Raw genomic sequence first — 25,932 nt, forward strand, 5'->3', positions numbered from 1 at the left:
GCTCAGTCGGTTAAGCGTCCGACTTCGGCTCAGGTCATGATCTCGTGGTCCGTGAGTTCGAGCCCCGCGTCGGGCTCTGTGCTGACAGCTCAGGGCCTAGAGCCTGTTTCAGATTCTGTGTCTCCCTCTCTCTCTGGCCCTCCCCCATTCATGCTCTGTCTCTCTCTGTCTCAAAAATAAAATAAATGTTAAAAATTAAAAAAAAAAAAAGAGATGAATTTACATTAAGTACCTAATTTAGTTTCATGAACTAAGTGGACAAATAGAGCAAAGCACTTGTTACTGATTCCAAGGAAAGCAGAGAAACAAGCATGAAAGGAGATGTGCGCACGGGAGGGCCACGTGGGTGAGTCGTGGACAGTATTTGTGTGGTCATGATGCTGTGAATGCGGACTGTCATTTGAATTGAAATTGTAACTATCAGGAAAAGTGCTGAGGTGGGGAGGCAGATGATGTAAGAGCCAAACCCCTGAACTTGGCGCCGTAGGAGCTGAGACCCATGTTACTTTCACAAGTCAGGCCGCGGGAGAGTAGGAATGTAATATAAATAGCGGAAGAAGCCGAGGGGCCGGAAGCTGTGTTTTCCTGGGAGTGGGGCCCGGAGGTGAGGAGGAAGAGGTGGGGGCTGACGTTCTCCCTGTAAGCCGTGCTGTGCTGTCTGATTGTTACACAGCGTATATGTATAATTGGACTTTTAAAAAAGCAAAATGAAAAGCGTTACATCAAGCGCATCTGTATTATAGCAAGTCTAGAAATTCAGTATTGGTTATTTGGCTTCTAATTTTTCCTGGGACAGTTAAAGAGGTTTTTGTAAGAAAAAGTGCCTCTGTTTTTTTCATGTTTGTGCTGGTCTCCTTTCTCATAAAAGCTTGACATAATGAAGTAAGTCTGATAGGTTCTTAGGAATGAGAGGTGGTTCTCGTCCTTAATTTCTGACCCAGAGTGGACAGACCCCTAGCTAAGGGGTTTCTAGGTTTTAAACACTTAGAGATAGACTCCATGCTTGAACTTGGCCACGAGATCAGAGAAACGGTCTCCAGTCCTGTTGTGTTGTTGAATGCCAGATCTTCTGAAGGGGTCGATGAGGGGGACGGTATTGTGCATCATCACGAGGACCCTTTCATCTGTGACCAACCTCAGAACACTGTTTGCAGTTTTTCTTCCCGAGGTCCAGTTTCCACGCGGATATCGATGGTTCAAGTTTTGTCAAATTTGTGATGTTTCGAGAGAGACGGGATTTTGTTGGTTGCGATAAACACTTCCTGTATCATCGCAGTAACCCCGCAGGATAGGAAGCAGACCCGGAGGTCACGCCCTGGCCAAGGGGGACCCAGGATGGGAACCCCATCCCATGAGGCCAGGCCTGGGCTTGGTGCTCCACACCCGTTGGGCAGCCATCTCGGTGGTGGGGAGAAGGGCTTTGTAACGACTGCCACCACCTTGCCTGTGCCATGCCCGCGGGCTGCTTTTCTCCTGGGGGTGCTGGCTGCGTTACAGTTTTGTGATTGCCTAGTATTTGGGGATGATGGAAATTTTTTCGAGGAAAATCATGTGAAGAAAAAATAAAATATCTTCCCTTCAAGAGTTCTGGACAATCTGTTACGAAGATTTTTTTTTTTCTTGATGAAAACTTCCTCACGATTTGTTTCCATAGAAATTCAGTGAAAAAGATTCGGAAGCAGTCCAGCAGAACCGTCATTCACAGACCGGGGAGGATCTCACGGTCAGGAGTGAAGACTCCCCGGAAAAGTGCTCTTTGTGGCGGTCACCATGCAAACGGCTCTTCTCCGAGGTAAGCTTGACCGGAGTCGGACGTCACACGTGAATTCACGTTCTCTCCCGACACGTATGTGATACCTGCTCTCATCTAGAGCCCCTCCAGGGCCTTCTTGCCAGTAATTGAGCTTCTAACAGATACGGGGAGGGTTCTTAGTCTGTCTGCCTTACAGATTAGTATCCATTAGCTGAGCACTGGCATTTGCAACACTCAGGAAACTGGTAAATCACAGCTCGTTGAAGATGAGCCCAGGGGTTGCCTGGGTGGCTCAGTCCGTTAAGCATCTGGCTCTTGATTTTAGCTCAGGTCATGATTTCACAGTCCGTGGGTTTGAGCTCCGTTTCAGGCTCTGTGCTGGCAGTGCGGAGCCTGCTTGGGTTTCTCTCTCTGTAAACCCGCTCACGTGCTCTCGAAACATGAACTGTAAAAAAAATTGAAAAAGAAAAAGAAAAAGATGAGCCTTGTATTTGCTGTCCCAGGGTTCACCTCTCAAGAACTATGTAATCTCTGTATGTAATTTCTGTGTTAAGAAAATTTTCCTGTTCAAATACACACTAAAGCTGGCCCAGCAGGCCCTCCTTCCTGGTCTGGCCTCAGGTCGCTCGCCATCATCTCTAACTACAGCTGACTTCTTGCAGATTCCGGAAAGTGCCGTGTTTGCGCCTCTCTCTGTGCCTCCGCACGTGCTGTTCCATCTGCCTGGGGTGGCTTTTGTGTCCTTGTTTACTGGGTGACTCCTAAACATCCCTGAAGGAGCCCCTGTGGTGTCGCCTTCCCTGCCCCTGCTTAGCAGTGACGTCTCCTCTTCCTCCCTGGCGCTCAGGACTTTGCACGCCCATCCTTGTGTTGGCGTTATGGGATCCCCATAACACCCATAACCATCACCATAACACCCGAGTGGTGCCCCTCATGCAGGCCCTTACACACCACGGATGGCACCTCAGGGTAGGGGACTGGAATTCGTGTGTGAATCCCGATGCCTGGCCCAGTGCGTGGCCCAGTAAGCAAATGTCTGTTGAGTAAAGAAATGATTTGGTTCGTGTGACATACATACAGATTGCTCTGACCCCCAGCTTGCATGTGATGCAACTTGGCAGCCAGATGTGGGAAAGGAGAGGAGCTCACTGTAGGCCAAGGTTTTGGTTTTTTTTTTTTTTCCCTTAAACCTGGCTTTAATTAAGTTCATACATTCAGAAGACAGAGAACTCTTACGCAAATTAGCTCCCTGATGAATGGCTCTGATCGTGACGTGCGGTTTTGTGAAGGGTGATTCTCACAATAATTAACAACCGGTACAGCACGGGCACACCCATCGGATCAGACTCGGGCAGTAGGGCTGGAGTACCTGCTCTGGTGCGGTTACTGGATTCTGGAGAGGTCCCTAGGGGAGGGGCCAGGGCACCTGGGGTGGTTGGGGAGGACAAATCAGGGGTCGTTTTACAGCTGGTGTAGGAGTTGTTTGGCAGCCAGTGCTAGCTGTTGCACTGTGGATAGGCTCAGGGTCAGCCCTGGGCCGGGGGGCATCACTGACTGGACAGTGGGGGCTTTTTCTTACCTCCGACCCTTGGTGGACTGGCATTCTGCCGTTTCTCTTGGATGAGAATACCAGCATAGCGTCGAGGACCCCTTGGGCTGGGCCAGAAGCCTGGAGGCCAGGATTTTTCTCTTGGCCCTGTCACCACGTAGGTGATGCTGGGCATTTAGACGGACAGATCTTCACTGACCTGAACGCATCTCATCGAACTTTGCTATGTCGAATCCTGTTTTAGTCACGTAAACTGTGTCTAAGTGTCGAATGAAACGTTTATGGGTGTGTGGAACAGGCTGAGTGTTTTCCAGTTTAATCTCACTAGTTTGATCAGCTGTCCCACTTTTTTGGTTTCTTGGGCTGGGCGCTGTTTGTACTGCATAGAATCACAGGTGAAGCGTCATCATTTCATTTTCTGTTACATGTAGATGCTGGTGATGTTTAAATTACCACAATGCCTTAGTATTTTATTTTATTAAAAGATTTGTTTTAACGTTTATTAATTTTTGAGAGACAGCGAGACAGAGCGCGAGCAGGGGAGGGGCAGAGAGAGGGAGACACAGAATCCGCAACAGGCTCCAGGCTCCGGGCTCCGAGCTGCCAGCACAGAGCTTGATGAGGGGCTCGAATCCATGAACCGTGAGATCATAACCTGAGCTGAAGTCAGACGCTCGAGCGACTGAGCCACCCAGGCGCCCTTAAAATGCCTTAGTGTTTTCGCAAAGGCTTTAATTCTGTTCTGCAAGACTAATTGCTAATTGTGGGTAAGGAATTATAAATGATCATTTTGGAATTATAAATTTCTAAAGTGTCAGTTCAGGTAGTCCCGACTGGGCGCAGCCTGCAGTTTCCTTCCCCTCGCGCCCCTCCTCCCCCCCCCCCCCCCCCCCCCCCCGACGAGAAAGGTATGCTTTTTAGACCGTAGTTCGTTCTTTGTAGAAAACGTGGATTTCTCCTGTTGTGCCCTCGGCCACTTTGTGTTGATTTAGGGTTTATCCTCTGCCCATTTCTACAAAGAACTTGAGGCTATGATGAGGTCTCCATGGAGTCTGGGCAGTCTCTGTTGCCTCTGATCACTGTGTGATCCTGAGAATTAATGCTGGACGATCAGGGAATTGAAGAACAGAGAGTAAACCACACTGACCGTATTTAACTTGCCTCAGCCGAAGATTTATAGCTTGGCTGTTGACATGGTTGGGACAGCGCTGCTGAATTTCCTGAGTATCCAAACAAATGTCTTTGTTGCCGAGCTGTGACATAGCTACCAAAGTAGACACCATCCATCTAGCAGGCCACTAAATTGCCCTGCTTACCAAGAAGTGAGCCGTTAAGCTTTCTCTTTACATATCTGCTACCTCTTCAGGTTGTGGTCTGTGCATGACCTGTGTTTCCTTCTAGTCATTAAGGAAACTGTGCAGAGTAGGAAATGCCCAGGATTTGTGTTGGAACGCCCGTTCTTCTTGCTAGTTCCGTGACCTTGGGCAAGTCCCTTCATCTCTCTGAAACCCACCCTCCCGATCTGTGAATGGGGGAATTGCATGCTTACCTCCTGATAGAATTGGAAGTAATGTAAGTGCATTACTTAAGGGTCTTCTGGTTGCAAGCTGTGAATCTAGCATTGAGTAGTGTGGTCAAAACAGTCACAGCGAAAGGGAGTATTTGTTGGGAGAGCTGAGTAGCCGTGTCTCGGGGAGGGTGAAACTGTGGCAGCCCCGTGGGCAGCAGAGGTCTTGAACCCTCGAGCTCTGTCCTTGACATGATGCACACCCAGTGTCCCAGACTTCCGGTTTCTCAGTTGAAGTCTCTGAATCCGGAGAGAAAGTCGAACTGGTTCAGTGTGGGTCCAGGGGGCTGGCTCACTGACAGAGGGGGCTTCCAGGGTCTTGCCCCTGTGTTTTAGGGACAGTTTTCAGATGAGAGAGGGGAGGAGGGGTGAGCTGGGTGGTCATTCCAAGGGCTGTGGAGGAACGACTGCGGAGTCAGACACAGGTAGGTGTGTGGCTGTCATACTCTCCTTTGGGGTGAGAGACCTCCCGTCTGGGCTGTGTCTTGTTCCTCGTCTGGGGGGCAGGAGGGAGGGTGGGGGTGGCTGCTTGTCGCTCCCTTCTGGGCAGCCTGGCCCTCTGCCTCTACACTGAGGAGATCCACTGGTTTGTGAGCTCTGCTGAGGGAGCCAGATGACTTCATTCTAATGGGGCATGATTCAACACAGGGGAGTAGGTGAATGATGAAATGGGACCCAAATGGCTCTGAAGAGTTCATTTATTTAACATGGGTGAGCTATTTGCTTCTAGGAAGACGTTGACTCACTCTGACTTCCATTATGCAAAATACCCACAGGAATCTCTGCTCTTAAGATCCATATCGGTCCCTGTGTTCTCTGCTTACCCATTTCGTGCAGATTACCCATTTTCTTGCAGATTCCTGAAAGTGCTGTGTTTGCGCCTCTCTCTGTGCCTTCGCACGTGCTGTTCCATCTGCCTGGAGTGGCTTTTGTGTCCTTGTCTGCTGGGTGACTCCTAAACATCCCTGAAGGAGCCCCTGTGGTGTCGCCTTCCCTGCCCCTGCTTAGCAGTGACGTCTCCTCTTCCTCCCTGGCGCTCAGGACTTTGCACGCCCATCCTTGTGTTGGCGTTATGGGATCCCCATAACACCCATCACCATAACACCCGAGTGGTGCCCCTCACCCAGGCCCTTACACACCGTGGATGGCACCAGTCTGTGGCAGCATTTGGTCTGTGCCAGGTACTGTTCCTGGCTTGGGACATGGCTGCCCACAAGGGGCCATCGGACCTGTCGGCACATGGTTGGTACGCTTGCCCCGGGGTGAAAGCGAACCAGTGCCGTGGGCGCTGGAAGAGGGCATTTTTCTCTGTCAAGCAAGGCTTCCTGGTGAGAATGTGGCCTAAGCAGACCCGGTAAGGTGCCTGGGAGTGTGTCAGTGGAGAGGGGTGAATGATGGTCTCTGCGGGGCGGGGGCGGGGTTTGTTCCTCTGGAGCTCGGACGGAGGGGTTCCTCCATCCCACTGAGGAGGAAGAGCGGGGGGAAGGGAAGTGCAGGTGTGGGCAGCTGGCAGGTGGGGGTGGGGGGTTCGAAGAGCTGCCGGCGGCGAGAAGGCCGGAGGGGAGCTGAGCCAGGCATCCGGGCCCTCGCCTTGCAGCGGGTGGTCCTCTGGGGCCCCGCCCACCACCCTCCGGTTAAGACACGGGGCCTGGGCGCACACACTCCACATCTGGAGCCCACTCCATCCGACAGAAGTCCGTATTTACCCATTTCTTTTCCTAGCCCTTCTTGGCTGGCTTTGCAGTTACAAACGTAAGCACAGACTCTGACCGCCACTTGTCAGCTGGACGGCCTCAAACAAATGTTCCCTCTCAGACAGTCAGTTTCGTCATCTGAAAAATGGGAGGATTAACACGCTTCCCTGGTTTCCATCAGACACGATCTGTGTCCCAAGTGCCTAGCATAGCGCCAGAACGTGGGAACAGAAGTTATGGCTGACGTTATCGAGTGTTTATCTTGTACCGGTCATCACCATGAGAACTTTGTAGAGATGAGCTCATTCGGTCTCCTTCACCGCCCTGTGAGCGACGTAGAATCATTACCTTCCTTGAGAGGTGTGCATATTGAAGCACAGAGAGGTTGAGGAACTTGCTGAAGGTCACACAGTTAGTAAGGTCACACCCTCCTAACTATCCCTGCCCTTCATGGTAGGTGCCCAAGAAGCAGTAGGTTTGTTTTGACGTTTGTTTATTTTGAAGAGAGAGCGCGAGCGAGGGAGGTACAGAGAGAGAGGGGGCAGAGGCTCCGAAGCGGGCTCTGTGCTGACAGCAGAGAGCCTAGCGTGGGGCTCGAACTCACAAACTGTGAGAGCGCGACCTGAGCCAGAGTCGGACGTTCAACCGACCGAGCCGCTCAGGCAAGAGGCAGTAGTTTTTTAAATTTTCTTCATCATTGTTGGCTGCCTTTCATGTGGTTGACAGTGACAGTGATTCCCTGCCAAGCGCCCCGGTGCGTCGCATCCATTCTGGGGCATGGATGGCTGGACTGAAGAGCTCAGGCCTCAGGGCCTGGCTGCTGGGTCTGCGCCCTGCCTCTCCACCTGACCTTGGCTGCCGTCAGCCCTCTGTGCCGCAGCTCCCTCATCGCAGAAATGAGGAGGGCGGTGACACCTCAGCTCCCTGGGTCGTCGGGAGGCCTGAGAAAATGCCCGGGGAGCACTGAGCACAGTGGCTGACACTGTCTTGTTATCCTGTTCAATTCTTCCCCGGGCTCTTCTCGGGGACCCTCTGTTGACGCACATGGTGTGTACAGGTGGGAGCCGAGAGAATCCCACGTGACACTGTTGCTGTGCACAAAAGGCATATGGGAGCTCCCTGTGCCAGGGACATGTGGCATGATTTACAAAAGGGCCCGACATTTCTAGCAGTCTGGGTACCTAACTTCTCATGACCGAGCTGGTGGTTTAGCATTTGGAACCCTTAATTAGCAGGTGGTGCCCTTGCCTTGTCTTGTTCAGGGCGAGGGGCCTGGTAGTGTTCTCGCGGGTCAGGGGCCCCTAACCTTTCCTTGCCCTCTGCATCCCTGCGGCCGGCAGTCTGCGGAAGCCAGGGATCTCTTCCCTGGAAAGGTCTTCCAATGCATAAAATGTATGCACAGGATTATAAAGGAAGCCAATTACTTTGAAATTCCGTCATCAGACTATTGAAAAAAATCTGCTTTGGAAATGGTCCTTCTTTATTAACGCATTAAATGACGGGCTCTCATGATGAGTATAGTGACTGCTGTAGTTCTGAAGCGGTGGTAAAATGAATATTTTAAGATCACTTGAGATGCCTGTAACACATACAGGGTCCCTGCGTTTCTTTGGGATGACGCTGTCACAGGAAAACATCAACATCGCTGTGGTGCAGTAACCGTGCTCCTTCGGGTCCCGTCAGGTCTCCCCCTGTGTCCCAGGCGGTATCTTAACTTTAGGAGAAGGCATAGGTCAGTGGGAAGTACAAGGGCTGCTTGCTGTTCTAGTCCCCCCACGACCTGAGCGCCTCCCTTGAGCATTTAGGGAGCATCTCGTCCACGCAGGACGCTGCCCCAGTCTGCGCATGTTAACTTTATTTAGCGTTCTTCCCTTGTCTTGGAATAATTTCAAATTTATAGGCAGGTTTCGAGAATAAAGGATTTTACCTTTCCTGAGGCCTCTGAGAGCAAGTGGCCCACGAGAAGCCCTGTCCCCTCTGAGTCCCCTAGCGTGTATTTCCCATAAGCGGGGACACTGACCTGTGTGCCATGGTGCAGCCGTCAAGGGCAGGGACTAGGCCGACTCCCCCCCCCCCCCCCCCCCGCCTTCTAATCCTCAGACTCACGGGTGCTTCACTGCTCGTCCCGTAAAGCCCTTTGTGGCCAGAGGATCTGATTCGGGATCGCACGTTGCTTTGTCGTGATTCTTTAGTCTTCAGTCTGGGGCAGTTTCTCGGTCTTACCCTTGCCTTTCATGCCCTTCATAATTTTGAAGTGTCCAGGCCAGTCATATGTAGAGTGTCCTTCGGGTTGGGTTTGTCTGACGTTGCTGGGTGGATCGGGTTCAGGCAGGTGTATTTGGTGGGAATATCCTCTCATCGCAGCCTGTTGGTCCCCAATTTAGATTTGTCTCATTACCGGCCACGCTGACTTCGACGGCTTTATGTAGGTGTCTTGACCATGTGGGTACTCTTTTTCCTTTGTAATTGGTAAGCATTTTGAGGTGTTTTGAGCCTATGTAAATACCCTGATATTCTTCAAACTTTCACCCATTGGTGTTAGCTGGCTACCTCAGGTCACATAAGTAGGTTCCAGAGATCCCCCTTAGGTCCCTTTGTCATCACTCTGTTCCGGATGCCTTTAGAAGCGGCTCACTTGGCCTTTTCTGTTTTAATGTAAGTTCCCTTGTCCCTTTTGGTTGATGAACTTCTATTCTCCGGAGCAAGAGCCACGTGGAGAGGCGTTCTCTGTGGTGTTGCGAAAACGATGACCAGCCGCTTGGAGGGGAGGCAGTTTCATGACTGGTGGATCGGGTGACAGCGATGATCCTTTTATAGCAGCCATGCAGTGTTGGAAGCACAGCACTCGGCTTTGTTCCGAGGGACGTGGCGGGCAGTCATTCCCCACTCCTCCTGCAGGTGGTGCTCTGCGACCGTGGCCTGCCCGACAGCCTGGCACCCGGGATCACCTCCGTTTGGATTTAGAAACTACCCACATATGTTTGCATAACGTCAGGATGGACTCTTTTACAGTTCTCCCCTTAATGTCAGATGCCCGTTGTCATTTCCAGGAAAAGCGACAATTAGACTATGAGGAGCTGATTCAAGTCTTAAAGAAGGAGCAGGACATCTATACTCACCTGGTAAAATCTCTGCAGAACCCAGACAGGTAAGGTTACTGTTTGGACCTCACACTCCTACGGAGACACACGTATTCCGAATAAATACGGTTGGCGTCTGAGGCAGCAAAGCCATCCTGGTTTGGTCAGGAAGCTTAGATGATGCTTGGATGATGGTTGCCTGACTTAAATCGGGTAAACCTATTTTATATCGAGAAGCGTCTGACTTTGGGGTTGACTTCTTTCATTCTAATGAACTCAGGATAAAAATAACATAACAATAATTTCTCAGTAATCTATAGTGCCTTCTTAATAGATACAGAAATACTCCCATGTGTGTTACCTCGTAACGATTGTTACCCTCTTTCCCATAAGGCCATGAAGACTGAGGGAGGTTGAGTGTCTTTTCCAAAGTTACACAGGTGGTGAGTGACCGAACCCAGGGGCTCATACAAGGTTCTGGAGCGACTTGTGTCTTTATAGAACTGCTGAAATGATTTGGTGCCCGTGAGGTGTGGTGACGAGAGCCCCCTGCGGGCGAGTGCTCTTGTTCTGTCCCGGCTCTGTGTCCGCGGGCAGGTGGCCCAGTCTGTCCGGGGCCTCTGTTCGCCAGTGCAGGATTGGCCTCGGTGATTTTTCACCTCACAAAGAACTCTCTCTACACAGTAGGGGTAGTTACGGGTGAGAGGATACGGTTCATTTCAAAACTATACAGAAGTGAGGGAGGTGGGTTGGGGACACCGAGGGAGCGAGAGCGGCCATGGCTGCCCGGTGGTCAGGGCTGGGCTGTGAGTAGATGGGCAGGGGCTCATTGTATTAGCTTTCTTCATTTGTGTCTGTTTAAAAGTCTCCATAATAAAAAGTTAAGGTGCTTGTCCCCTTACTGCTCCTTCTAAGACTTTCACTCTGGCTGGAATGGTCTTCCATTCCTTCCTTCACCAGGGCCTGGGCCGTGTGCCCTCCTGCTTCTGCCTTCGCACCGTTTCCACAGCCTGCCTTTGTCTCCCAGAGGTCCTTGAGGATTCATCTGGAGGGCTACCCTCGTGAGGAGGCTGTCCCCAGGATGGTTGTCGTTGTGAGCTTTCTGCCCTCGCAGCTGCCTTTGCCACCCTCTGGGCACGTGTCTGTAACTGGCCTGCCTCCTCGTGGGGACCCTGCGCCCCCCTCCGGGTGGGATCCTGTGTCGCTCAGCTCCATTTGCCCCATGCCTGTCACCGCGGCTGGGGCGGAGTAGCCACGCAGGAAGCGTGAGTGGACGGGCCCCCCACCCCCCGCCTGGTCTTCTGAGAGATGACATAATTTTCAGATTTGTTGATCTGAAATGAATTTAGAGAAAATGGAAACATGCCGATGAGATTCTGGGAGTAGGCGTCACTCTGTAAAAGTGGGCCTTTTCCAGAAGCCTCAGCAGCTCGGCGTTTTTACAGGGGGCGGGGCCGGTGAAGCTGGGAAACTCGGGGGCAGCGGGCCAAGTCGGGTTACCTGGGCAGCTTCTCTGGGTCCTGGGCCGCGTGGGGTGCTGGGCACTATCTCAGCTGTTGCTGCTCCCTTCCAGAAGCACCTTCCCCTGCCCCGGCATGATGGCCTGTTAACAGTGTCTCCAGATAGTGCCACATATCTCTTGGGAGGTTAATTGTCCCCAGATGGGAATCACTGCTGTAACTCCTGAGAATCAGAAAGTTTGGCCTATAAATACCCTCTTTTCGTTCGGGAGTTGCTCAGATGTATGGAAAGAGGGAAACGCCTGTCGAGTTGTCTCGTGTGTGTTGGGCCCTGTGCTGAGCTCTTTCCCGTGCAGCTCTCGTTTCACCCTCAGAACAGTCCCGAAGGAAAGGTATCAGCCCCACTTCACAGATGAGGAAGGCAGGGCTCCGGCAGTTTGACCGACCTGCCCGAGGTCCGGAGCGGTGGTGCCGTCGGGAGCTTGGCTCCGGCTCCTCGTTTCTGCCTCCCCCTGCCTCCATGTTGCAGAAGGAGGAATGCGCAGGGCTTTCGTTTCTTTCCAGGCGAAACACCTTTTGTTCCACCAACTCCTCACACCTGGAAAAGGCCCTGGAGTTAGGGGAACATAAATGACAGGCACAGGAGCAACAGCGGTGTACTTTTCACCCTGTCAGGAGACGGAGGGGGGAGTGCAGCCGGTCGCGTTCCTCCGCCCTCATCGCAAGAGCCGCGTGGAAACATGCTCCTTCTTTTTCCTCCTGCTGAAATGTCTCTGCAGCACGGCTGCATCCGAGCGAGTGCTGTGACACCTCCGTGAGGTTTTCCATCAGCCTTACAAATTGATCATTGTGATTGTCTTGAAATGGAACCAGGCACAGGTTGCTGGTAGGGCCCCTTCCCTTACAAGGAGGCTGCTTCACAATGAACCATCGTCAAAGCAGCGAGTAGAGACGATTAGACATAACGGTTTATTTTCCTTCCGACGTATGTTGATTTATGTGCGCGGTTCGAGGGGTGGAGCTGGAAGAAATGTCTGAAGGAGAGTGGGGCTTGAGTCTCAAGCCCAGACGTTTGGAGCAGTTGCTGCTAATTCTAACCCTTTGGGGGCTCTGGATCCCTTTTGAAAAATCTGATGAAAGCTCATGGGCCCTCTCTTTAGAAAAATCCACGTTCTTAAGTATTCGCATGCGGTTTCAAGGTGTTGATGGACCCTCTTAAGGAACCAAAGGTCAGACGCTGGACAGAGAGTGATGTATTTCTCAGTATTTAAAAGAGGAGGCTTTCTGATGTGTTAAGGTGTTTTGCTAGTCTCGAAAAATGTTCATGTATTTTGTTTTAAGTTTATCTGTTTATTTTGATAGAGAATGTGTGAGTGAACGGGGGAGGGACAGAGGGAGAGAATCCCAAGCAGGCTGCGCACTGGCAGTGTGGCTTGGAAATGTGGTGCCCCAAAATATGTTCATGTACTTTGACCCAGCAGTTGCACTGCTGGGAATTGGTCTTAAGAAACGAACCTGAATGTGAAAAGGCTTTAGGCACGGAGATGTTCAGTGAAACATCGCTTATGTTATTCAGACGTTGGCCGGGGTCTCTGTTCCTCTGAGAGCTGGGGGCACTCAGTTAGATCCCTGCCAGGTGCCACGTCAGTAGGAATCCAGAGCCCATCTGGTGGGTCTGTACTGCCCCAAGTCAGTGGCCACGAGCCATGGGACTATTTACATCTGAATTAAGAAAAATGCGGCATTCCGTTCCCCAGAATGTTAGCCACATTTCAACTGCTCAGTAGGCACATTTAGCCCGTGGCTACCATATTAGTGCATAGACAGAACACTTCTAACTTCCAGAAGTTCTGTTGGACAGCAGATTCCTGCAGATTCTGGGAGGTGTGCATTTTCATGGCCTCTTGTGAATTCTGGGCTGCTGGTGTCATGCAGGCTCTCTGTGCAGGTCACACTGTGTCACACAGACCCAGATGTGAGACTTGACACGCATTCACTCCACTATGCTTCTGTGAATGGGGCTGACCTATCACAATGGAGTTCTGTTGGTCCCTAAATTGGTCCTTCTCTTCCTCCCATTATCAACTCCCTTTCTTTTTTTCTTCCTTCCTTCCTTCCTTCCTTCCTTCCTTCCTTCCTTCCTTCCTTCCTTCCTTCCTTCCTTCCTTCCTTCTTTTCCTTCCTTCCTTCCTTCCTTCCTTCCTTCCTTCCTTCCTTCCTTCCCCTCGTTTTTACCGCCAGTACTACCTCTTTCAGGAATGACACATTTCGCTCTTCTCACTTGTCCCCTCTTCTGACATCTGGGTGCCAGGTGACACGCAGGCCCTGGAGAGCCTCCCCATCCACACCCAAGCCCTCGTGAGGCATTACTCCAAACAGAGAAGTGTTCTGGGCAATTACGTTATTTCTCTTTATTTACACCTGTAGTAAAAACTTGGAAGTGACCCAAATGTCCACTAATAGAGGATGAGTTGGAATAAACGGTGGGAAGTTTACCTGATTAATGTTACATAGTCACTGAAAATGATGCTTGCAAATAATTTCCAAAAATGTAGGGAACTATTTAAGTGAGGAATGCACAATTCAGTATCTGACACCAACTACTATTTTCACCTTGTAAGGGTGAACGCTCAAGGAAAAAGATTGGGAGGAAATGCAGTCTGGGGGCACCTGGCTGCCTGTCAGTAGAACATGCAACTCTTGATCTCGGGGTTGTGAGTTCGAGTCCCATGTTGGGATTAGAGATTACTTAAAAATAAGTAAAATCTTAAACAAGGAAATGTAGTCTGCCATGTGTTAACTGGTAGTTAATTAATGGTAGTTAATGTAATTTTTGTTTTCTTATATTTTTGTATTTTAAATTTTCCATAAACAAGTAAATCCAACTTTCATAACCAATAAAAAAAAAACCCACTGATGACATAACAATCAAAGGGAGGCTTGCTGGCTTTTGCATTTTTTTAATTAATTAATTAATTTACTTAAAGTTTATTTTTATTTGAGAGAGAGAGAGAGAGAGCAAGCAGGGGAGGGGCAGAGAGAGAGGGAGAGAGTCAGAATCCCAACTAGGCTCTGTGCTGACAGGGCTCGAACTCATCAACTGCAAGCTGAAATCAAGAGTCGGACACTCAACCGACTGAGCCACCCAGGCGCCCCGGCTTTTGTCATTGGAAACGCAGATAGGTCTGTGTAAAAATTTCTGGTGTCTTCGGGCGATGTATGGAAGTGTTGAGTCACTATATTTAGTCCACACCTAAAAGCAGAATTACCCAGCGTGTTAACTAACTGGAATTTAAATAAGAACTTAAAAAAAAAATCCTGGTGTCTTGTTTTATGAAGTATCAACAGCCTGCAGGCCGAGCTGAGCAGCATTTCCGCTCTGCGGACGCAGCTGGAGCAGGACGTGCTCTCCTGTCGGAATTTGCAAAGGACCCTGGAGGAGCAGATCAGTGACATTCGGAGGCGGGAAGGTATGTGCCCTCTTGCATGTGTTTCCCTTTGGTTTTTCCACGTGGAGGGCCTTGGCTGAGCTTGAAGAAAGTCCTAAAACTTAAGTAGGGGATGGGGAAGCCACGGGATTTCCTCTGGGTTCTGTGTTAATGTTGGCTCTCCCAGTCTGCGTCCACCTGGCTTTGGCCTTGGTGCAAAGGCCCAGCGCGTCATGTCCGTGCCTCAGAGGGTGTGCCGGGGGGTGGTACCTCGCTGCCTCTGCCGCGCTCTCATCACTTGGTACTTCTAGATCCGCGTCACCTCAGGGCCCACCACGTCTGGGCTCTGCCTACCGGGGTACCCACTACAAAGCCTGCACCACACAGACCCACAGCCTGGAGGTTGCCGTTTTGCGTTGAAACTTCGCGTTTAGCGTTGTCATGACCACAAAGGGATTCATTAGGGAGGGACACAGGGTGAGGGGGTGAGGAGCCTGTGGTCTTTGCATTGCTCTGCTCATCACAGCAGCACTTGGCCCGCTCCCCCCCACCCCCCCATTGGGATGTGACGTTTGCTGCAGAGGAAGCAGACCCTGACGTAGGTGACCAGAGATTCTCTTTTCTTAGATCTAGCAGCCCATTTTCTGTACTTGGTGTGCTCACTACCACAGAGGGCTCCGGGGCCAGTGAAAGATACATCGGGCACGTGTATTTCCCTGGAGCGCTACCCTTGAGGGTCACATCTCATTTTCCTGTTTTCTTACCTAAACAGAATCACTCCCCCATTTAAACCGAAACCACCATTTGCCTGTGCCGCTCAGAATGCTCCCTAGGTGCAGCACTTCGTGTACAAATTATAATTCAGAAAAGGCCGCAGTGAATGCCTGCAGCCCATGATGAAACCATACATTGAGATATCAGCCTGTAGAGAAAGAGGGAAAATTACTTTTGCTCCAAAGGTGGTGCATTAAACTCCCTATTTGTACTTATTCCCCCTTGTAGCAACCCCCTGCCCCCCTTCTCCCAATTCAAATTGCCTTACGTGGATTGTACTGGGATTGGTCTTGGAAGGATCTATTTCTGATATTCTTTTGCTCTCCATCGCCCCCCCCCCCCTTTTTTTTTTGCAGAAGAACCATTTTCATTTTATAGCGATCAAACATCTTACCTGAGTATTTGCCTTGAAGAGCACAATCGGCTTCAAGTGGAACATTTTTCTCAAGAAGAACTTAAGAAAAAGGTATTGACCTGTTAACTTTCCGTGCTTTGTTGGTTATTTGTTGTGTCTTGGGCTCCTGATCCTGAGGTGTAAGATTGTGAAAGCCCCTTTCCTCTCCTTTCTTCCCTCTCTCTCGGCCGGTCTTTGTTCCTTTGGTGTATGTTACCTCCCGTGCCCTCCCTCGTGCCTGATACCCTCCTTCTCAGGCTTGAGGCCCGGCCCAGGCTTGATCTCCTCTAGGAAATGCTCTCTATCCCTCCCTCAGGTCATTCTCTTCTCTTCTCAGACCTGACTGCATTCGTGTCATGCTCATAATGACCTGGAATGATCTGGTTACTCATCTGTGACCCCATCAGGTTGTGAGCGGCTCGAAGTTAGTGATTGCATTTTATTTATTTTTGATTTTCCAGTATCTACCACACACAGTGGGAGTTAATACCTGCTTTTTGAAAGAATAAAGGTCCAGGTTTGCTGAGTAAATCTTTTTTAAAACTAGAAACCAAGTTTCTCAACCTGTTGGTTGTTGGTGTGGTTAGAGTGGTTTAGTGTTTCAAGAGCCTAAGAACCACTGCGAAGAGTAGGAAATGTGAGCTCAGAGGAGACTGATTTATTATAAAATTACCATATATGTATGACAGATTCGGTTTCTGCCTTGGGCTAGCTGACATTCTGGTAGAGTAGCAGACATGTGAATAAGTAATTGCATTGTGGAGGGTGAGGGTCGCTGAGGTAGGCGGGTGTGCAGGGTATAGGTCGCAAAGGCAGCAGAGGAGGAGGGGTTAATTGCTAGGGGGTCGGGGGATCCTCACTTGATCAGAGGAGGCTTTTCGACAAGTGAGGCCTGAAGTGGGTTTTGAAGGACGAATAGGAGCTTGTCTAGGTGGAGGACTTTTTCAGCAGCAAGAGACGGAGTAGGTGCAAGGCACTAAAAGTAAAAAGTCGAAAGGAGAATTTAAAATTTTTCAGGATTTTGGGAGGAGCGGAGCACAGAGCGCCAAGGCCTCTTAGTTTTGGAAGGTAAAGAAAACGAGGATCGCTGACAGCACCTGCGGCAGCGTTAAGGCCAGGAACCAGGTCACTCGCGGTTGGCACTCGGCAGGTGTTTGCGGAGTCAGAGGGTTTTGTTCTTCTCACTCCCGCCTTGCGGGGTGGGTCTAGTTTGTGTTCATGTTTGGCTGTATTGGACATCTGTGTGTAGTCAGGGTGGGACGTCCCACTTTATCTGAGGGGCTAACGATTACTCCGTTAAGAAGCCTGTGAAATGACCGGCCGGCGGGACTTGAAGCTTGCAGGGAACGGAGGTGGCGTCTGTGAACTGCTTATGTACCTGGTCCAGCAAAGCCCTGTCTGGGGGCTCTGAGGGCTCAGCTCCAGGCCCGCTCTGCCTCTGGGGGGGCAGCTGCCCTTCCCCACGCGGCGAGGCACCTTGGCCATCCTTGTATGTCATTTAGGCCCCTGGACACCCCCAGCGGGCGAACCTTGGGCAATGAACTTCTTTGTTCGGTGGCTCCTCATTGTAAAATAGGGATAGTCATTCTAGCCTGTCCACCTCCTCAGGACTTTTGTAAGGAATGAATGACTAAAGCTTGCGGGCGTATTTCGGTAGCTGTCGATTGCTTGGTGTTGGAAGACGATTATTATTACTGACATCGCTGGGTAGGTATACAAAGAAGAGGGTCGATGCTATGAAAGAAGACTGACGCAGTCTCAGAAATGTCCGTCTCGGGGCTTTTCCTCCAGAGGACCCCAGGTACGAGGCAGAGATCGTATTGGCCGTCGCTAGTGGGGCACGTAGATGGTGCCAACGTCCTCAGTGCACCGTGACCGTGATCACCTTCAATCCTCACAGTAGCCCATTCCACAGATGAGGAAATGGAGGCTTAGCGCAGGATCACTCTGCCTTGAAGCGGTGGCCGTGGGATTAGAACACAGGCATGCTAGTGGTTTTTCACCATACCCCGCCTAGCCTGAAGTCTGGAACCAGCTGCCTGAGTCTCCATAATTGTGATGCTGGAGAGTCTGCTCAGGAGAAGGTCTGTGTGCAGGGCCGGGGCCCAGGGGCGCTGAGGTCGGCTTGTGGGTCCCCAGCTCTATCTCTGCTCTTATCTCTCAGGTTAGTGACCTGATACAGCTGGTGAAGGAACTGTATACAGACAACCAGCACCTGAAGAAAACCATTTTTGATCTCTCCTGCGTGGGTTTCCAGGGGGGTGACGGACCTGAGGCAACAGAGCAAACAGAGGTAAGAAGAAACATTCGTGTTACGCGCCGACTACAAAACGGTAACCACCCCCCGAATGTCCTCAGACGGCACCCGTCCTGAGGAGGCCCCTGTAGAAGCTGCCTTTGCTGGACGTGGTTTTGAGGGCCCTGCTAGGTCCTCCTCACGTCCGGGTTCTGTCTGCATGGACACATTGGGCGTATTTTGATACCTTTGACTCCCGAGTCGGGCCCTGGGGTCTGGGCCACGGATGGCGCATCTGGATGGGTGGGATGGCCTCAGAGGGATCCCGAGAGTCGCCGCATCACCCAGGTAATTTGAGTGGCGTAGATGCAGCTTTAATGAATGACTCTGTTAACGTGGAAAAGCACATGTGTAAACACATTTTTCATTTTCTTGGTGTGTTAATCTTCTGAATTCTCTGCAACTTGTCACTCATGGCCTCTGGACCGGTGGCTCTGACTGGATGTGTGTCGTCCCTTCGCGCACGTAGCCGGGACCCCTGCGCTCTGCCTCGTACAGGGGACGTGGTGGGGAGCACACAGCCTGTGCCAGCACAGCCCTCGAGCCCGGCTTCCCAGCTGTGGGAATTTTCTGCCCGTGGCATTGGAAAGCCCGGAAGGGCCACGAAAGGTTAAATCACGGTGTCTCTGCAAGGACCGCAGAGAGCGTGTGGTTCGCTGGGCTCGTGTACCCGCAGGGCGAGTGAGAGGCCCACTCTGTTAGCCGTCCAGCCCCGTGGAGAGAGCGGGGAAGCCTTATCCGGCCTGGTGACATCCGGGCGTCTGATTCTCCGTTCTCGGCCTGTGCGTACAAAAGGGGGCCTGAAGTCGTGTCGCTGAGAAAGAGCCTGTCCCTCCCTTTAGCCCTTAACTGGCCTCGCTCCCCCGGGCGTCTGTGAAGCCTTTTTCAGGGGACCGGGGCTGTACTGGCCACGAGGTGCGGGAGGACCTTTTGTCTCTGGGTCCCGGGCCCCTCAGTCTTCCTGCTGACGGTTGTCTTGAATTCGGCCTAGCTGGCCAGGTAAAAGGAGGTCTCGTTGCCACATTCCGGGAAAGATCCGTCAGCCTTGAAGCTGTCTCCTCCCGCCTTCAAAGGGGGAGCCGCTCAAAGGTATCTACGTTTCGCTCAGGCCATCTGCTGTCTTTGAGGGAGGAAACGTTATTGATCGTAGCCTCCCGGGCTCCAGATGATTTTGGAAACTAAGAATATCTGCAATCCATTTAGGGAGAAACAAGTCTCTTGGTTTGTTTTCTCCAAGGCAGCATTTTTAATAAGCAGCTCATTCTTCACCCACTTCATTTGAGTCGTAAATGGCGAGTTTGTTTGTTCATTTGCCCTTTGAAAAAAATCTGTTAAATGTCCCATTATGTCCTTTGGAGAACAGAGGCTTTTTCCTCTTCCCACTCTGAGATCTTAATAACCAGCCGATTCGGATTTGAGTCATTTGTCAGATTGCACTTCAGCTTGATGTTCCCTGTGAATACATTTGTCCTGTGTAGCAGTGTTCCATCTTCCCCCGGAATGGGATGGGAGGATCCCAAGATCCGCATGGGAAGGAGGCTGTTCCCACGGTGATCCTGAGCCAAAAGGTTGCGGGGGTGAGGGTGGGCCGGCAGAGAGGGGCCGCTGCCTCTCCCCAGGCCAGTTCCTCGGGAGCGGGAGCTCGAGCGCGTGTGGTTCTGCTCGGAGGGGGACCGGAGACGCCCAGGCTGTGCACAGCCTTGTCCCAGCAGCCGGGCTCGCGGAGCGGGGGCTGGGCACCATTCCCACTAAATGAGAAAAAGTCGGGCGGGGCGGGGGAGGGAGGTGGTGGGAAGCAAATCGCTTTTGTGTTTTTAAAATTCAGTATTTTTCTCCAGTGTTTAATTAACCCACAGCATTGGGTTAAAATAGAGAAAAGAAATTACCCCGATCCTGTCACTTTAAAACACGCATAGTTAATTAACATTTTGGAGTCCTTCCTTCTCTGTTTGTGTGTATGAACATGTACAGGCCCACAACGCATATACGGTTTCGTTTCCTGTGTCTTCCCAATTGCTGTATTCCAACATAGCATCTCATTTTACCTAACGAAGGCACTGAAATTTAACTAAGCCCCTGATTATTGTTGGACATGTAGATGGTTTCTAGAGAGTCACTCTTTTCAATTACCTGATGAGGGTCTTTGGACCCAAATCTCTTTCTGGGTTTAGGATTTTTGTCCCCTGAGACTGTATTGGGTATTACGTATCCCAGATACGTAACTTGTAGGTCAAAAGTACAGATGTAGAAAGATACAGGTATAGAAAAGCATACCATTTATTTTCATAGAGGCTCCCCCTGCAACTTTTAATTTGACAAGGGGTCTGAACAGGGGGAGGCCCTTGATACGGTTTGTCGGGTTTGTCCTCAAAACGGATGCCCTGGAATGGGCCCCCTCCAGCTGGCGAAGACCACACTTACTCCCCGCGTGTGGGCCGTTCACTTCAAAACCAGCCAAACAAACAAAAGACTGAGGACAGGTGTCCCTTGGTTTTAAAAGTGCCTTAAAATAGTCACAGATCGGTTTGTCGCTATCTCTTCATGTTTGTTTACTGGTTATTAATTTATGTGCTTGAGAATTGATGCACAGGAGTGACTGGAGCAGCCAGCAGTCAGCGTGCTGCTGAGCCTGCTTTGCGGGCAAACCCCGAGCTGTGTGATGTGTGACACCGTCCCCTCTAAGGGGCAGGACGTCGGATACGTGCGTCAGTGCGCAGAAGGGCTTAGTCTCTATGAGGACTAACATCCCTATTTGCTTACGTCACCATTTTTAGAAACGGCTAGAGAACTAAGATCTTTTTTTTTATTTTTTTTCTTCCTGGAGGGCAAACAACGGATTGAGGGGCATAATTTAATTGAACGCAGAAATTGGAAGGGCCGTCATTCTGAATCAGAAGTAGGCCTTGTGTGACTCTAGAGGACAGACATGGTACTCCGAAGCGGAAGGTGCTGGTTAAATTCTGCTATTAGTAACAGAATACAATTTCGTTTGTCCGAAGCAGATTTGATTTCATTAAAAGGAGGCGCTTTCTAACCGTCTGACTTCCTAAGTTACTATGAATTTTACATGATGGATAAAGAGCCCTTGGCACAGTGCCTGGCGTGTAGTAGGCACTCAGTAAAACAGTTAATTTAATTAAAACATTTTTATTAAGTTTATTTCGAGAGACAGAGACAGCATGAGCGGGCGACGGGTAGAGAGAGGGGGAGAGAGAGAATCCATGCAGAGCCCGACACGGGGCTCAAACTCATGAAACCGCGAGATCGTGACCCGAGCTGAAACTGAGAGTCGGACGCTAACCACCTGAGCCCCGCAGGAGCCCCAGTTTCGTTTAATTTTTTTAGTAAGTTAGTGGCCGAGTTGGGCCTGCAGCCTTCTTCTGGCTCCTGTTCCGTGTTTTCGTGACACCACGGGCCAGTGCTGCCGAAGTTTACCGTGCATGTGACTTTCCCGGGGAATCTCGTTAAAGATTCTGGTTCCATCAGTCTGGCATGGGGCCCGAGAGTCCACATGTGTCGTGAGCTTCTGTTGCTCCGAAGGACACCCTTGGGGCAGCAAGACCAGAGGTAATCCCGAATACTTTTTGGTCTCAGCTCTCATTTTGAAAGATTCTGTTCGTTCCTTTGCTCTTTCAGCAGGTACTTTATTGTGCACCCCGCGTTGTTAAAAATGAACGCAGACGTGAGCCTGCCCCAGCCGCTACGTCGGGCACAGAAGCTGGGGGGCAGGTGCCCCTGGGTGTGGGGAGGACTACGAAGGAAGAGCACGGTGTGCCGAGGGAGTGAGCGGACAGGGGTCTGGCCTTCTCTTGAGGTCGAGGGTAATTCTTCCTGGAGGAGGAAGGAGAGCCCGAAAAGCAGGTCAAGAAAGAGTAACCCAGGAGGCTGGGGCAGAACCAGGATGGTGCAGACGTTACGGAGCGATGCTTTAAGGAGGGGTGTCCACTCGGGTCAAGTACTGTCAGAAGACCAGAAAAAAGTGGTGGGAAGTTGTCAACGAGTCGTTCACGTGTGGAGCCAGGGACATTTCTCTCTGTCCACAACACTTAATTTCTTGGCCGTTGCTGGAAATTGAGTTTACTTTTAATTTTGACCAAGTCGGCAGAGGTAAAGAGAAATGAACGTTGATCCTGCTTTCGCTGTATGGGGTAGTGGTGTGGTTGTGGTTCTGGAAATGAAGAATGGCTTGGAGGCTTTTGAAATTTCAACTGGGAACGACGTGGGTTAACAGTACTGTGCTTAGCTTAACTTAAGGGGAGACCCTTCCTTTATCCACAGGGTCAGGGATGAGCTTCTCTGTGCCTCTTCCCTGAGCCAGTGTGGGTTCCATCTCCCGTGTTGGATGGTCTCTGGGGACCTTTCACGTGCAGTTTCTAGAGAGCGTCAGCGACAAAAGCCACAGTGCCAGAGGTGGGGTTAGACACTTCTTTCAAGAAGCTTGGAGAGAGGCAGGGACGCTCAGTGACCAGAGCTGTTTGGGAGCAGAGGGAGACTGTTGTTTTGTTTTTTAAAGATGGGAGAGACTTTCCCCCAGAATTTTATCCTGAAAACAATTTAAACACCTCCACGTGAGAAGAACCTGATGGTGAACACCCACACACTCCCCACCTAGATCCTGCTGTTAACATGTCCCACCGCATTCACTCCATCTGATCTTTTTGATACATTTTAATGTAAGTTACAAATACCTGTGCCTTTCCCCTGAAATACTTAAACACGAGTATCTTAACTTCAGTATGTGTTTACAGTTATTTTTCCTTTTAAGGTTACATTTATGTACATTGAAATGTAGAAATCGTAAGTCTGTGTTTGCTCAGATATACAAACGTATGTACCTGTGTAACCCACACCTCCGCCAGACCCCTCAGCGTCCCTTCTCATCAGTTCTCACTGCTCCCCCCCAGCCATTTTTCTACTTTCGACCCTCGTGTGTTAGTTTTGCCTGTGCTAGGCCTTCACAGGAACGGAATCATCAAGTAGACTCTTTTGTGTAAAGCGTCTTTCACTCGGCATTCTGTTTTTTGAGGCTCATCCATGTTGTTACGTGAACCAACAACATGGTCCTTTTTATTGCTAAGTAGTATTCCATTGCACAGGTACATTAAAATTTGTTTCTTTGTTCCGCTGCTGCTGATTTGCATTGTTTTGGTTTGGGGACATTATGATAAAAATTGATCTGAACACTCACGTACGGGTCTTGAGGTTTTCACTCTTCTTGATGAATACCTACGAGTAGAATTCCTGGGTCATAGGTTGATTCGTTTTATAGGAAATTGCCAGTACTGTTTCCACAGCAGTCTAACATCTTCTACTCCCGCCAACAAGTTTGAGAGCCCTGGTTGATCTTTATCACCTGAGAGTGTTTTGGTAACGAGGGAAGATGCCAGCAGAGGGAGAGAAGCCCCTGGCCCGCGTGGAGAAACTTGACGCCTTGGTGAATATATTCGTACGCGTCCGGCCTGTTTAATGTTTCGTAGTTTAGGGAGCTCTCATTTGTGAGATCATCGGTTCCGTTTGATCGTGCCTGCAGATTTGGCTATGATTAGGTTGAATGTGTTCTGGTCTTGAAAAGGTTTCTAGAAAATGACTTAATGAAGGCAAATTGCTTTGCTTTGTTTGCTTTCTTCCCAAATAAGGGTTTCCTATAAAAGGAAGATCAGAAAAACGTAAGTTGGTCTGGGAAAATTAGGGACTGGATGTAGGAATTGCTAAGTAAAACTATAGAGACAGAACCTTAGAAATCTCATGCACAACACGCCCGGCAAGTGACTCAGCAAGCGACACTTGAGTGCAGAACTTACAGTTTCATCGGTGAGGAGAGGTTTAGTATAATTTTTGCAACAGCTCCGACTGATTAGCTTCCCGGGTGTGGCCACCTCTCCTCTCCCATTTTGATTTTGTTAATCCAGGTGTCCCAGGACTGGAATTTTCTCTCTTCCGGAGAGCTGGGATCTGGCCGTCTCAGGAACATCGTACTGCCTGTTCTGGAGAATGCACAGTGCAGAAGCTTTGGGCCTTCCGCCTCTTTAAAGCCTTAGGGATTTATGCAGTCTTTATAAAAGACTGCTCTTCGTCTCCAAAGCGTAAAGTTACCGTCCGGCAAGGTCGATACTCTACTCATTAGCGATGAGGACTTTCTTGTCAACAGAATGATAGCATTGTTGGGACTGTCCATCTCAGCTCTGTGACAGTCCAGAAGGAGGTTTATGTGCTGGGCTAAATAGGAGACGTGATGCAGAAATCGGGCAGAGCATAAATTTCATTTACTGCTTTCTTGCTATTTGATACTTTCAATTCCGTCAGTAGCTTTTTCCTGAACTCTTGTTACTTTTATATAATCTGAAAATGAATTTAGCAACGGCAGGAGTGGCCACAGCACAGCAGACAGCATTCTCGATCTACAGCAGCTCGGGGAGGGCCTGCCAGGGCAGGGGAATGGCTTTCGTCATTTCTCGGGGCCTTTGTCCTGACATTATGCCCGATCCTGGGCAGCTGCGTGTGATTGGCTAGAACCAGCATCTCTAACTTTGGTTAATTTTTATTTCATCGGCTTTGGCATTCGTTTCTGCCTCCTTTTTGGTTTGTTTTTTGTTTTGCATTAAAAAAAAAAAAAAAAAAAGACATCGCTGACTTATTCATACATATTCATGCTGCGCACTTTTTTGGGTTGCGTTTTCACACCATTCCATGCTCCATGTAGCTTCTGGCTAGCAAGGAGGACGAGGACACGACCAGACTTGGAGAGGATGACGAGAATAACTTCCTGAGCGACCAGCTCTTGGAGCAGAGCAACAAGGTAGGAACGTGGCGGTCCACCCCGATTCTGTCCTCCCCTCGCTGTGCCCAAGCCAGTCCTCCAGTTTGGGATGAATCCGTTGGCTTTTCTGTTCCTCGTACCTGTGTCGAGTGTTTGCCGTGTGCCAGTGGAGAGCAAAGACACTGAGTCTCTCTCTTCTCAGACCCCACACGGGGCGGAGGGCCCGTCAGGGGACAGGAGGACATACGTAGGGCTGCCAGTAAAAACAGGGTTGTTGTAAGAGAATAACAGGCTTTGGATGTTGGACCTGGTCAGATCCTTAGAGATCTAAACCCGCCCATTTGTTTCATGCGTTGGAAATTGAGGCCTGTGAGGGGAGGGGGTTTCTCCAGGACGCAGCGTCAAGTCAGTGGCAGAGCCGAGGTGAGGGCCCTGTCCCTGGACTGCTGCGAAGTCCCAGATCATGACCGGAGTGTGAGGACTCCCTTCTCGGGGGCCCCCTCCGGTCCCCTGATATGAAACCCAGCTTCGTGTCGTCTGGGCACTGTTGAGAATTTGACTCCTTCCCTGTAGAACGTTCTTCCAGTCACATCCATACTGGGCATTTGGAACAAACATTCTCCCAACTTGAAAGAACCCGAGAGACTAGGGCACAGTGGGAGATAGGAGGCTGGAGGCTTGGCGTTTGTGACCTTCAGAGTGTTCGAGTTCTCGTGGTCGTGAATGGGATACCATTAAGAGGTGGATGGTTTGGGTGAGCAGAGCAGCTCCGAGTGGGCGCTGATTTTAAATCTTGCTGTGTATCTTCATGACCTCCGTTGACCCTTGCTTAACCCCCAAGCCCGAGTTTTTCTCAGGGGAGTTAACACATCCTTGCTGGAGTTTTTGTGATATTTAAATAGAAAGGTGTGTACCAAGTGCTCGGTAAATGCTATCACTCTTTTTATCAGCATCTCCGAGACCTTTCCTTCTTTGGAAGTTGCTTATTTAGATGGATGTAATAACTAGGTTGGTGGCAAACAAGACCCTATAAATAACGGCTCGTTTGTGTGGGTCTTGTCTTCCATTTAAAAATCTTAATCATTTCACAAGTGTGAGAGAGGGGTGTGATGGCTAGTGTGTATATCACCAGTAATGAAGTCAAGGGGAGTTATTTATAGACGGGTAGAAGAGATTTACA

General features: G+C 50.2%; 1 protein-coding gene across 4 annotated transcripts in view; it reads left to right on the forward strand.

The window, feature by feature from the left end:
- Positions 1–25,932, forward strand: part of CDK5RAP2 (CDK5 regulatory subunit associated protein 2) — a 173,538-nt gene that overhangs the window by 77,231 nt on the left and 70,375 nt on the right. For all 4 annotated transcript variants that reach the window (XM_027034963.2, XM_053204708.1, XM_053204709.1 and 1 more), the window contains 6 exons: positions 1,655–1,792; positions 9,614–9,711; positions 14,443–14,573; positions 15,662–15,771; positions 17,864–17,992; positions 24,696–24,791. In XM_027034963.2, coding sequence (XP_026890764.1) covers positions 1,655–1,792; positions 9,614–9,711; positions 14,443–14,573; positions 15,662–15,771; positions 17,864–17,992; positions 24,696–24,791 — 702 coding nt within the window. The remainder of the gene's footprint in view (positions 1–1,654; positions 1,793–9,613; positions 9,712–14,442; positions 14,574–15,661; positions 15,772–17,863; positions 17,993–24,695; positions 24,792–25,932) is intronic.

This window comes from Acinonyx jubatus, chromosome D4 (genome assembly GCF_027475565.1).
Source record: "Acinonyx jubatus isolate Ajub_Pintada_27869175 chromosome D4, VMU_Ajub_asm_v1.0, whole genome shotgun sequence".
Lineage (NCBI taxonomy): Eukaryota > Metazoa > Chordata > Mammalia > Carnivora > Felidae > Acinonyx > Acinonyx jubatus.